Raw genomic sequence first — 13,796 nt, forward strand, 5'->3', positions numbered from 1 at the left:
AAGGATAGCCTCGAAGGATACTGCTAATCCTTCGAGGTGCTCGAAAGATATGGTTCGACCATAGTTCGACCATTAGGCATCGAAGGATGATCCTTCGATGTCCATGCTGATCTTTCGGACACATTGTCATCGACAGATGATCCTTCGGACCATCTATCGATCCTTCGACCAAGACCTGCTATGTATGGGTATAAATACCCATGCAGTGTGTTAGTGTTAGAGAGATGCACATTTGGAGAGTTAGAGAAACTCTGCTGGAAAACACACACACACACACTTTAGAGAGTTTGCAAACAAGATTGTAAACATTGTGCTTGTAACCGTAAACCTTCATACGTATTAATACAGTGGTGTTAATCGGTGAACTTTGTGTGTTCTTGTGTTTGTTCTTGCATCATTCCGGTTTGCCCGCTAGCTTGGATTCCGCACTCGCAAGTGGGTTAGTATAACAAGGTTTAGGTTTGTTCTCGATCCTCCGAGAAAAGGGACCTACAGAAACGTATCACTTAGGTTGGTGAGCTTAGGGCTATGTACGGGGTAGTTTGGTTTTAAGCCATAACCAAAACGAAATTCGCGATGCAACGGAAAACACAATACTTGTTAGTAATTCTAAGGGTGTGCATGAGAATGTTCAGTTTAGTTGGGTCACAACTAAAATCCAAATTTTCGGTTAAGGTACTTCAAAACCGGTCATGGGGATTTAAAGAGTTTTAAAAGGATGTAAACAAACCGCACTACGCCAAACCAACAAAAGCACACCATAAGCTCAAAACTAATCAAACCAATCCGTTAGATTACCGTTACTTTATCAGTCATTTCGTGATATATTATATAGTACTTAAGTTAGTTTTCTTATTCGTGATATGTTAGTGGGAATTACCTACGCTTTCCGGCAAATATTCGGTTGATATTGGTGTTGTTCGTTACAATATCGATAATATAAACATTTAACTTATTTAATATTTTAATTATTAATATGAAGTACATTTGATGTACATATCATGCATTATAGCAACAAACCCTCATTTTCTTTTTACTTATCATAGATCCGTAGAAAAAGGATGCAAGTTCTATAAAAATCGATGTTAAAGTAACCTTTTGCAATGAAGTTGAAAAAATAAGAATTGGTAGTCCCGCATTGTTGCTCAAATGTTAACAAAACCGTAACCGAATTAACCGACTTAATTGTACAAATAACCAATGGAGTGAGAATCCCACGGCAATTTAAAACAATATAAAAACTACCTATGCAACTTAACATCTTATGAAAATAATAGCCAAGTGGCACTTACTCCTACAAATGAAGTTCAGTATCCGACATTTTAAATGAAGTTCAAATTATCCCTGGCCTAAAGATTGTTTTTTTTTTATTTGCTTTGGATATGGGTTTTAAATTTGACAGTGGTGGTTCAATTAGTTTTTCAAGATTGGGGGGTTTTGTGGACTATGATGAAGACGACATTTTTTATCGCTAGTAACACCTTTTCCAGCCATTGTTAACACACCCACCCTATTCTCTTGATTGTAAGCAACAGAAAAAGTTCAACTAATTGTTTAGACATAAGCCTGAATATGTCAAATTTGTTATTGACAAATATTGTCATTGGAAACAAAACACACCAAATATATCATTGTACCGCTTGAGACAGTTATACATACAAAGATAAGGATCAATATAAGGACATCTGCATTTGTCCTAATTTAAGTCAAGCAAAAAAGCATCCTAATTTTGCAAAAATACACATGATTAATAGTGTTGACCCGTTTGACCGAGGCCGAAACATATCCAAATCTACCAAGAACGAAACCCACTTGCACTTGTGATGACTTCAATAGATGGCCACGCCCCCTTTGTTGGGAATCACCACAACATCCACCGTAAGAACTATACACATGTCCCAAAGGATTTTATACAACCAAAATAGGAGATATTGTTGTCGGACCAATGCTTCCCCGACAAAAAGTACAAGATCTGGACTGTTGACGTATATAAGCTTGGATAGTGCACGCATCAACGGTTCATTGTCCTGCAAATGTCTTAGAATTATGTAAAAATACATTCTATTTAAATGATCCGAGATAGAAATATAGGATATGAAGCTATGAACAATACCTGCGTGCGACCCGCTGAGAACAACGTCTGATCCGTTACGGGTGGCTTCCTGAATTGCTTCCTTAGCAACAATCGCAGGGTCTTTCTCATATCCCTTTTCAAATATCGGGATCTGAAAGCAAGATATGTTTTAAAAGTAAAAACTACAATACATGAATATATCAGAATAAAAAAAATGAACCATCAATCCATCATATACCTGAAGCCTACGCGCATGAGTGCGAAGCTGCTCAACTGCTCCTGAACGGAACGTGTCACATGCAGCCATCATGACATTGATATCATGCTGTTGAACGGAACGTGTCACATGCAGCCATCGACTTCATTATGTAACTTTTTATTTATTCATTTAGTAAACGCATTTATAACTCTCGAGATTTTAATAAAAGTTTACACTTTTGGTTATAAAAGAAAACTTATTTAATTGGGCACTAAAAATAAAAAAAACTTTTTAGTTAGTTTATTTAATTGTGTATGGACTAAAAACGCTATTTTTTTTTTCCAATTTCTAGTTAAGAACATGACTTTCATGTTTTCCCCCAACAAGCATAAATCAACCCAATCTAAACCGATTTCTTCTATAAGCTCAGCACCCCAACACTAAGCGTAATTGCCACATAGTCGAGTAAAGCTTCATTTCATACATGGTATCCTGCACAAAAAACGATAACAGGTCAAAAGTCAACACAAGTGTATTACAATATATACAACCTCCTAAGTTGGTTTATTAGAAATTAAGTTTTTTATTATAAAATATAGATTTAGTAATCATATTCACACTTAGTGAAATTACATAATTAAAAAAATGGACAAAAAAAGAGGTTTGAGAGTCGCTCGAAACTAACTGTTAAAATTTATATGGGTACCGAAAGTAACGTAACGATCTCGAAAATCGTCAAAAATAGGTACCAGTACTGGTATCAAAAGTGTTCGATAAGAAACCGGTATCGGTACAGTACGGTATTCAAAGGTAAAAAGTGCGTAAGATACCGTACAGTAACCAGATCCCGAAAAACATCAAAAATGGTACTGAATTGGTACCCAAATTCAATCAATACGGTATGATTCGGTACCAAGTACCAACTGCTCTTCCCTAACTTTACATATTTTAAAAAATGGACACAAAGCGGTTTGTGGGGTGGCCCAAACCAAGCCGGCCTCTTTCTTTTTTTTACTCCTGAACCTATTTGACTTGTAATCTAACCCTTGGTCCAATAGAGTATGTCCCTCACATAGGCGTTGTGTTTCTCCCAAACACCCCTTTTCTTGAAGATGGGAAGATCAGGTTGAATTAGAGCCACAAAACTAACAAGGCCATGTAGGAAAATTCCTACAAAGATAATAAACAATATAAGCTAATGTTACATGTTAAAGGTTTTCGGTTGTATCATATGGAAGGCAACGATAGTTTAAAGACGAAGAAAAAAAAAGCTAACTCCACAAAAAAGAAATAAACTTTAAGCTTTTTTTCCTGTATTTAGGAACCATCTTTATTAGGTGTAAAATACGAATCAACTTACATGTTATTACTAACTTTAACAACCAACCTCATTTACTTAGGTGTAAAACTAATTGCATACAATCCAAAATATATGCGTCATAATAATATAAAAGCATGTAGAGAAAGAGTCATACCTGAAACCAGATCACTGTCATCATTTTTTATTCGGAATAAATCTCCCTCCACTTTCCAGCCCTTCATCTTTTCCTTTTGTAACTGATTTTTAAAATAATGTCCGTTAGGGTGTGCGTAACTCACTCGCATATTTAAATAAAATAAAAAATAGAGTTACCAGATGGAGGATTGTGACAGAACATTTTCCCTTTGTATATAAGACCACGCAATTTGTATAAGACCATTGGCTTTTTCCCCTGCATCTTGAGCGCGCTTTCCACCTGATGCATTACCCTGAAAAACGTAAAAGAAATTTATGAACGTTTTTCAAGTCATTTTGAGTATACAAACACAAATATAATTCCATCATACCATGATATATCTACTATGGACACCAGCTAAGATTGATGCACCACGAAAAAGTGAAAATGCGATATAAAACTTCCAACCGGCAACAGGCCATTGTCTTCCCTAAAATAAAATAAAAAATAACGTTAGGTATTGTTACGGTTAGTAATCCATTATGTGTATTAAATGAATAATTAACATCATCTGAGATGATCTTATGGCAGCAGAGCAGTAGTCTGCAAGATGTTCTTCTAAAGAAGGAACTCCTTCAGAAATGTCGAGTTCAAAACCATTGTTATGTTTCACTTTACCCTGTGAAAAATCTGCAATATACAACTGGCAGAAAGAAAACAAAATAAAAGGGCTTATTTCGACTTTACAAATGTGAGTTTAGTATCATAAACAAAAGGTAGTTTAGCATAGAATTGTATGTAATATCACACATCTGATTTTCGAGAGTTGATAACTCCCAATCAAGAATACCAATTAATCTATCCTGTGATTAAAATTTTTTACATGTTATTCAAATATTAACGAACATATAAATGAACTTGAGTGCAAAATAATATTAAAATACAAACCTCAATAGGATGAAAACCCAAATTATCCATCCGAAAATCACCGTGGAGAAGACCTGCCGTGCTTCCTGAAGAATCTTCAGACGAAATATTTTTACGTATCCAATCAATCAATGTTAACATTTTAGGGTTCCTTTCGGATTTTCCTTCACCAGTAGAAGCAATGTATTGTTTTGCCCACCTTTCAACCTGATGTATTTCATAATATTTTCATCAAAAAATCATACTGTGTGATGCCGGTAAAAAGGTCAAAAGTCAACACTTCGTGATTTAAAGTCAACATACCTGCCGTTTACAGTAGTTGTTCCAAACATACGCATATTGAACCGAATTACCTCACCAAACCTCCAGTTGCATCCAAACTTGGTAGACCAGCACCCAAGCAACTATCATCGTCAATCATCACTTGTCCGGCGACCGGAGGTCATCTCCGCCGTCGGTAGTCACCACCACCGCTTCCATTCGTCAATAGCCTCTTTTATATTCCTAATATCCAAACTTGTTGGGCCGCCTCGAATCCAAGTCATTTGCCCTGAAGGGCCACTAACCTGCAAACATAATTAGAAATAACCACACCAGTTACTTTTAAAATCAATAGGTACATCTAACGAAAGGCATTACCCTGAAAATTTTCATTCTCATATCATAACATTTCACTATCCTATGCTATTTATAAGAGAGCTAAAACATTATATCCACAGAAGATCTATAAAGAACAATTTTCAAGAATTAAAAAAAATACAACTGAAATTTGGAATTAAAGTATCTAGAAATTCATATACAGAGTAGATATCTCATCAACATTTATACATATATCTAAACAAATAAGTTCCAACGTGTAAGGGATGACAAAAATATCACAATTTCAGTAGTTACACATTTTTTATCCTTCATTATATTTCCTAGACATATTAAAGATGCAAGAGAAAATAACATTTAAACTCAATATATTAACTTGATTTTCCGATTATGATAGTAAACAAGCCAGATTTTTGGAGGTTTTTTTTAACCAACAGGAATTAAAATGGCACAACAGAAACATTTAACACACCAATATTATTAGAACGAAAGGTGCGCGCACTTACCAGCAAGCCAAAGGCCGCTTTAGATATAGACGAAGTTTCATCAGTCACCGGAGAACTCGCCGGAGCCTCACCAGACTTCTGTAACTTCGAAATAGCTTCAACCGAAACAACATATGCCGATCTAACTTAAAAAGGAACATGCAACTGAATCGACTAATCGAGGCTTACCGGAATTCTTGCTGGAGTTAACCTGAGTCTCGTAACAACCCTAGCTCGCGCCGCTTCAATCTTTGTCCACCGCTTCAATCTTGATGGAAAGGCGGATCTGAATAGCTTGGATCGCGAGAGAGATAGCAGAGAAACCCTAGATCCAGATCTGGATCTGGAATCGCCACAGAGAGAGAGAGACTGGTGAGATGTGAGTTGTGAGAGAGATGAGAGAGAATGAAGGGGAAAGGTGGATCCGAGTGAAAAATACATCATCCGTCAGATCATGATCCGTGTAAAGACATAAAGGAAATGGACGACTGATGATGGATCCGGATAAAAGCTAAAAGTTTTGGAGGGGCATAATTGGAAGTGTAAATTATTTTGTGCTTTAGAGGGTTGTAAACCATGTTTTAAGGGTGTTTGAAGGGAATTTTTATGGACTTTAAGAAGTCCTTCCTATATGTATTATAAAGTGGTATAGATATAGATATATATATAGGGAGAGGATCATGAGAAAACTATATCTAAATGAGAAAACTAGAAAACTAACTAAAAAAGTCTAAAGAAAAAGCTAAAAAACATACCATTTTTTTTTTGCAAATTTTTATAAAAAATCGCTATTTTTTATATATAAAAAAATTTTCAAATTTTTTTGTTGTACTGCACATGTTCATTATATGTATACTACACATGCGCATTATATCCGTATTAGTGCACATGTGTAATACAACAAGTTTTTTTTTTAATTTTTTCCATACATAAAAAATAGCGATTTTTTTATAAAAAATTGTAAAAAAAAATTTGGTATGTTTTTTAGTTAGTTTTTTGGTTTTCTCGTTTAAACTAGTTTTCTCATGATCCATCCCCTATATATGTATGTATTAATATGTTTGAACGATGCCGATGTTGCTGAAATGTATTTGATAATCGGATGGAGATGATTTCAGTAGGAATTCGTTCTGTTACATGATGAAATGCAATTATATATGTGCGTTAGTTTTTGACTGATGACGATGTTGCTGTAAATTAGTTGTTTATGATCTGAAGAAAATGATTTCGTATGAATAAAATGCATTACGATGATATTGCTGTAAATTGTTGATATATCTAGAAAATCGTGGGTTCATATTTTTATATTTTGCAGTTCAAAGTTGCAAACCACATGTTGTTTTTCATTTATAATAACAATTTGTTCTTGCATTTTATAATTTTATCCAGAAGATGAGGGCTCATATCTACCTTTCTTTTGTTCACTTTCTCAAATCTATATCCTTTTTTTTTTTCTAAAAAGCTAACCATTCTTCACCGGACAAAGAACCAGCTACACCGTAGATGATCTGAAGCATTGGTCCTTACAACATCTTCGTTAGGCCATAACTTGGCCGGAACTCGATGTCTTAAAAACTCCGTCTTCTTCTTTATCTCGCCCGATGCAGTTGTTGGAGGTCGCCGGAAGGAGATTTGAAGATTCTTCGCCGGAAAACATACACTGTTAGAATAGTTCAAACACTCATTGTAGAGAGAAGGAGGAGTAGAGGCAGGCTAAAAATGACTTGGGATGAGCGGATTAGGCAAGATTTGCTAGATTTGCACCTCTATGAGGACATGGTTGAGGACAGAACGTCGTGGAGACGTAGGATTAAGATTAAGGACTTTTAGGAGTTTGGCTTGGTTTTGATTTGGTTCTTGTCTTATGAGCTTAATTTTTCAGTTTCTATGAGGTGTTAAATAGCTTTTTATAGATTTTCACCCATTTTGCGTCGGAGTTTTACTAACAAATACTTATTTATTTATGTGTTTATCTTTATTATTTTTGTTTCTACCTTTTTTAGTAGTTGTGTGCTTATGTATGTTTTTCAGAAGCTTATGTCTTGGTTATGGTTTTGGAGTTGGGGGTCTCACCGGAAGCAGCTTCTCTATCCCCTAGGATAGAAGTAAGGCTTGCCTACATCCTACCCTCCCCATACCCTATCAATAGCTTCGCTATAGGTGGCATTATAATGGGTATGGTTGTTGTACACGAGCATTCACATAGGCATGTTATGGCGATAGTCTTCTGAACCCTTGTTTCTCTTTGTTTTTTTTTTTTTTTTGACAGAGGTGGAGAATCAAATTAAGGATGTCATTTCTTTGAACGAACTTCAGTTTAGGTTGGGTATATGAAGCTCGGCCTAAGGCTCGGTTAAAGGTTTTAGCTAGCCGCTCTACGGCTCTAAAAAAAGCTAGCCAATCTTGAGTGGCTCACAAGCAGCTTGGTTTGTTCACACCCCTAATGCCGACATGAGAATGTGCCCAAAAGTAGCAACATCTTCCAGATCAATCTAGAAAATATAAGCCAATCGAACCATTTCATATGTCCTTAACTCTGTCTTAGCGCTTACATGGATAAATTTTACTTTTCCAACTTGCTTAATATTTTGATACCCAACTCGGAACCATGTTGTGGATAAGAATACAGTGAGTTGTCTTCTTAGTTTACATAACTTATTACAGCGCTGTGATATGCTTTTTAGTTCTTATGTCGTTTGGATTCCTCTAAAACTTATATATGCTGTTATTGTCTTAGACATATTGTTTAGTTTTCAGAAATGCTATGTTTGTTGCTTGTAGAAGTTTTTCTGTATATGTTTCGTCTGCACATGCTATATTCATTTTCTGCTACCATTTTAATCCAATTACACTACTATACAAAACATTATTAGGGAAGTGAAGAAATTTGGCGTTAATACGGTGACTGAATGTTGGGATTGAACCCTACCAAAGGAACAGATAATTAAAGCCAAAACTGGATCAGAGCAGTGGATCCAGAATAAGCAGATGTTATGCATACAAGTCTCTCCCCTTGAAAGTGGTTTCAACATCTGCTGACCTCCTATCTACTGATCATACAAACTGCTGACCTACAACTGCTGATCAAGTCAAAGATTGATGAAGAACTAAAGCCCAGCTGCTCGATCTACTACCTTGAGTCAAGTACTGCTGATCATGACAAGTGATGCTGGGTTCACAGCAGTGGAAGGATGCAGCAGTAGTTTTGTGTACTTTATGTAATAAATTGTAATCGTTGTTTGAAAATAAATTCAATCATTCGGTTCAATGTTAAACTTGTATGTTAAAAGCATTTCTCTTGTTTGATTGTGAAAAGTTTGCTTCCATCTAAATTCCGCTGCACAACTCATTCATCTTCATCTTTATTCAAACGTAAAACATAATCAAAATCAAACTCAGATCCTAACAATTGGTATCAGAGCTTGGACAGTCAAATTTGATTTAACAATCATTTTGACATAAATAGTTCAGCTCGCAATCGTTGATCCTGATAGTTTGTTCGTTTCGTTGAAAAACAGAGCAAGGATTAATCACCATTAAAGTTGATTAATCAGTTCCTGTAAAACAACCAGGATGATATCACAATCACAAGATGATAAAAATAACATTGGCTCTCTTTTCAAACCACCCATGCTTAAACGTAATGAATACAACATCTGGGAGAGAAGGATGGGTCACATCCTTGCTCAACAGAATACTGGATGTTGGAGGTCTGTTGTTTTTGGTCCTCATGTTCCTATGGTGCCAAGTGCTGAGGATGCAAAGAAGTTCGTACCTAAACCAACTGAAAACTATACTGAAACTGACTTTCAAAAGTTCGAACTCGATGCCAAAGCATTTAGCATCATAGCATCTGCATTACCAAATAAAATCTATGCTGGGTTGTTACATTGTAACAGTTCCAAAGAATTATGGGATGCATTGAAGGAACAATTTGGGGGAATAGAAGAGGTTATTGAAAACAACTGGGAAATTCTGAATCAGCAGTATGAAACATTTTGTCACATCAAGGGTGAATCATTAACCCAACAATTTGAACGTTTTAGCTGTCTCATTAGTGAACTAAGGCTTGTTAAAGTTACATTTCCGAATGCAACTCAAAATAGCAGGTTTCTTAGATCACTACCTGAAAAATGGGACACAATTGCTTTTGTCACTAGAAATTCAGCTGAGTTCAAAGATCTGACCCTGACCCAACTCCATGGTAGACTCCTGACCCATGAAAGGGAGTTGATGTGCACAAAATGCAACATATAAATTACATCAATTGTGGCTTAAAACTAACCCTTTTTTAGTACTAAAGTTGGAAAAAGTGTGCTTTTGTCTTCCTTTTGTATTTTCAGGATTAAATGAGCTCAAAATAACAAAAGAAGCAAAAAGACAGCAAAATCTAACATAAATACAAGAAATGAAACAAAAGTGAAATGCCCGACCCCCCGACAGCATCTTCCCAAGCAAAACAAAGAAGACAGAAGACTGAACACGCCCCGTGCTCAGCAAGCAGGGGGCCGTGCCCAAGAAGCAGTAGAAAAGACAAACCCATAGAAGCTTCTACTGCCCACCACGGGGCCGTGCCCAGCGGACACGGGGGCGTGGTCAACTTCCTGCAGGCGCATTTATTGTAATTGCGAATTACAATTAATGAAGAGAGAGTCAGATGGACACGGGGCCGTGCCCGAGCTTCTGTTCAGCCTATAAATAGGAGTGTTTGGAGCTCTTGCAACTCATCCCTTGGCACACCACCTCTCTCACACTTCACCCACCACCCACCACCACCATAACACCATCATCCACCACCATCATCCATTATCCATCATAGAGTGTGTGGGTCGTCTCGGGATCCAAGATTGATTGTAAGAGTTCTTGACAATCAAAGGCCATGTTTGCCTAAGTCTCTTACATCACTTGGCGAAGACAAGTGTTTAGTGTAATACTTTTTATTTTTAATCTTTTGCACTTTTTAATTGGTTTTGTATTAATGACTTTAATTACTAGTTTCTTATGTTGAAGGTGATTCTTCCTTATCGTTTGTCCGTGGTGTCTTGGTATTATTTTACTGTCTATATAAAATAAAATATTTTCACCATTCATATCTCCACGGTCTATATGGAGGTATGTTGACTACCTGGTCGGGGGTTAAGGGAACGGTTTGGTAAGAGTCTTGCCATTGTTCAGTGTATAGATCCTACAAAGGATCTAGGTCAAATTTAGTAGGACCTCCTTCAATACCCAAAGGTATTGGATGGTGGGGGTCCAAACTCTTTGATCCCCTCATAAGTTAAACTACTATTGAAACTTTAACCCAGCTACTTAGGATTGTATCCCTGCTTACTCAGACTACTTAGCTGAGGGTAATGTCGCCTTCAAAAGAGGGGCCTACCACATTATGCATTAATAATTTAATTAATTATCTTTCAATAATCCGACCCTTTAGGATTGTATCCTTGCTGACTCAAACTACTGGGTTGAGGGTAACGTCGCCTTCAAAAGAGGGGCCTACTACAATAACTAAGATAATCTCTTAAACAAGTGCAAAAGTGCGAAAATAATCAAAGGTTACACTACACACGAGTCGGATCCAAGTGATTCATCTTGTCTATCTGTTTTTATTTTATTTTATTTTTCAGCATTTTAGTTAGCTTTATTTTCTTAGTTTAAAAACCTTTTTCTAACATTTTGATTTGGTTAGACGTTGAGGATAAACCGGTACTAAAAGCTCTTGTGTCCTTGGACGACCTCGGTATCTTATCAACACTATACTACGTCCACGATGGGTGCACTTGCCCATATGTGTGTTTAGTGTTAGTAAATATCGTGTTTTATAAATTTAAAACTTGGCTAAAAAGTGTAAAAAGGGCTTAAAATATATACCTAAAATATAATACACCTCGCACACATCAAGTTTTTTGGCGCCGTTGCCGGGGACACAAGGATTTTAAGAAAGTTAGGAATCAACGGCCTAATCAATTTTTTTTTTAATTTTTTTAGGATTTTCTTAATTTTTCAGCTTCTGCAGAGCTCAGCACGGGCCGTGCCTGGTCGGACATGGGGCCGTGCCCAGCAGTATCACTGGCAGTTTTTATTTTCCGAGTTACAGAGGGCTGAGCACGGGGCCGTGTCGGTGCAACACGGGGCCGTGTCCAACTTTCCAGTAACAGGGATCCGGAAAACAATCGCTGTATCTCCGACCACGGGCTGTGTTTAGTGAGCACGGGGCCGTGGTGAACTTTCTGACCAACATTTTTTTCTGTTTTTATTACAGGATTTGGAACCAGATGCCACATCTAAACCTTATACGTAGTGTATGAGCTCCAGTTCTAATAAAGACATAAAAGAACCTCTAGAAGAACCCGAACGCTTTCTCAGAAAAAGACTTAAAGCTAAAAACCAAGAGAAGGTTTCGGGGGACCCACTTCCAATTGCGGACCAACGTACCCTCATGGATTACCTACGACCCACCGTAGGTAATCTCGGCGCCGCTATCAATGCACCGAATGTTGAAGCCAATAACTTCGAACTTCGGCCAAATTTGATACAAATGCTTCAAAACTCCGCAACCTTTCATGGGCTTGCGGACGAGGATCCCCATCTACATATTACTAATTTCTTAGAAATATGTGATACCTTTCGGATCAATGGAGCATCAAATGACGCCATTCGCCTTCGAATGTTTCCATTTTCGCTAAAAGACCGAGCAAAAGCTTGGCTCAACGCCCTCCCAGTTGGTTCGGTAAACACCTGGGATGAACTCGCCCAAAAATTTCTATATAAGTATTTCCCTCCCGCTAAAACGGCTAAATTAATGACTGAAATTAATACATATTCACAAGAAGATGGGGAATCCTTATATGAAACTTGGGAAAGGTTCAAGGAGCTATTGCGAAAGTGTCCCCATCACGGTCTTGCGGTATGGCAACAAGTATCCACCTTCTATAATGGGTTGTTGCTACGCACGAGACAAACTCTTGACTCTAGCTCCGGGGGACTTTTAGGTAATCGCCGCCCACATGAAATATACAATCAAATCGAGGAAATTGCTCAAACCAATTTTCAGTGGCACACTCCCCGAGGCAATAAATCTATTGCCCCGGGCGCCCATAAGGTTGATGAAAGCACTTCTTTACAAGCCCAAATCGAGGCCCTTTCTTCAAAAATTAAAAAAGTTAGAAATGACAAAAACGGTCTCGGTAATGGCTTGCGAAAGGTGTGGTGGGCCACATGAAAATTGGAGTTGTATGAAAGAAACAGATGATCAAACATAGTCGATAAACTACATTGATAATAGACCTAGGCCGTCGGGTCCCCCAACGGGTACCTACAACCAAGGATGGCGTAACCACCCTAACCTTGGTTGGAGAGAACCTGGCAATAATAGTAACCAACAAAGTCTAAATCAACGAACCAACTTTCAACAACCAAGAAATGAGTCACAAAATTTCCCTCAACAACAAGGTGGACGAGAAAGGCTTGAAGATACTATATCTCGCCTCATCTCCGACACTCAAAAGAAAAACTCGGATCGGTTTCAACAACTGGAATCAAATTATAGAAATCAACAAGCTAGTATACAAAACATTGAAAAACAAATAAGTCAACTAGCTCAAAATTTCTCTGAGAGACCACAAGGCGCGTTACCAAGTAATACCGAAACAAATCCAAAAGCTCAAGTTCATCTCATAACATTAAGAAACCGTACCGTGGGTCCCGCGGAAGCTCCGCCACCACCAGCTGAGGAAAGCACAACACTGCCCAACAAGATAAGGCTTCTCCTCTACTTCAAGAGCCCACCAAGGCTCCTCCGGTTCTGTACCCCGGTAGGTTAATTCGTCAAAAGACCAATGAGCAATTCGCAAAATTCGAAAGTCTACTAAAACAATTGGATGTTAATATTCCTTTCATAGAAGTCCTAACTAATGCCTAAATACTTAAAATTCATGAGGGACTTCCTCACTCATAAAAGGAAAATTGAATCATTGCAATTAGTTAACCTAGGCGAAGAATGCTCCGCCCTCGTACTCAACAAACTTCCCCAAAAGAAGATTGATCCCGGAAGCTTCACAATTCCTTGCTCGATCGGG

General features: G+C 37.5%; 1 protein-coding gene and 1 non-coding gene across 29 annotated transcripts; both read right to left on the reverse strand.

Moving 5' to 3' along the window:
- Positions 1–1,567: 1,567 nt before the first annotated feature.
- LOC110928625 lies at positions 1,568–6,387 on the reverse strand. 28 transcript variants are annotated; one of them, XR_004882945.1, is made up of 12 exons: positions 5,908–6,162; positions 5,740–5,817; positions 4,940–5,202; positions 4,658–4,843; positions 4,276–4,412; positions 4,101–4,199; positions 3,907–4,022; positions 3,749–3,830; positions 3,318–3,443; positions 2,313–2,765; positions 2,114–2,225; positions 1,568–2,027 (listed from the first exon to the last, which is right to left on the reverse strand). XR_004882945.1 is itself a non-coding variant. In XM_035984877.1 (4 exons), the coding sequence occupies exons 1-3, from the start codon at positions 6,160–6,162 to the stop codon at positions 5,098–5,100; spliced, it is 438 nt and encodes a 145-aa protein (XP_035840770.1). In that variant the 5' UTR covers positions 6,163–6,174; the 3' UTR covers positions 4,751–4,843; positions 4,940–5,097. The 28 variants fall into 28 exon arrangements, 1 of the variants encoding a protein (XP_035840770.1); XR_004882948.1 differs by lacking the exon at positions 4,276–4,412 and having other exon boundaries at positions 5,740–5,834; positions 5,908–6,387; XR_004882942.1 differs by lacking the exon at positions 4,276–4,412.
- Positions 6,388–12,514: 6,127 nt separating this feature from the next.
- On the reverse strand, positions 12,515–12,621 carry LOC118488548. The gene has a single exon (XR_004885092.1). It is a non-coding gene; the product is annotated as a small nucleolar RNA R71 (small nucleolar RNA).
- Between the last annotated feature and the right edge of the window lie 1,175 nt (positions 12,622–13,796).

The sequence above is a fragment of the Helianthus annuus genome, chromosome 16 (assembly GCF_002127325.2).
Source record: "Helianthus annuus cultivar XRQ/B chromosome 16, HanXRQr2.0-SUNRISE, whole genome shotgun sequence".
NCBI classification, from domain to species: Eukaryota; Viridiplantae; Streptophyta; class Magnoliopsida; order Asterales; family Asteraceae; genus Helianthus; species Helianthus annuus.

Coding starts and splice junctions, on each gene's coding strand:
- LOC110928625 (XM_035984877.1), bottom strand. CDS start 6,162: ATGATGTATTTTTCACTCGGATCCACCTTTCCCCTTCATTCTCTCTCA. Junction 5,818..5,907: donor TAACTCCAGCAAGAATTCCG/GTAAGCCTCGAT, acceptor TCGAAGTTACAG/AAGTCTGGTGAGGCTCCGGC. Junction 5,203..5,739: donor AAGCGGCCTTTGGCTTGCTG/GTAAGTGCGCGC, acceptor TTATGTTTGCAG/GTTAGTGGCCCTTCAGGGCA.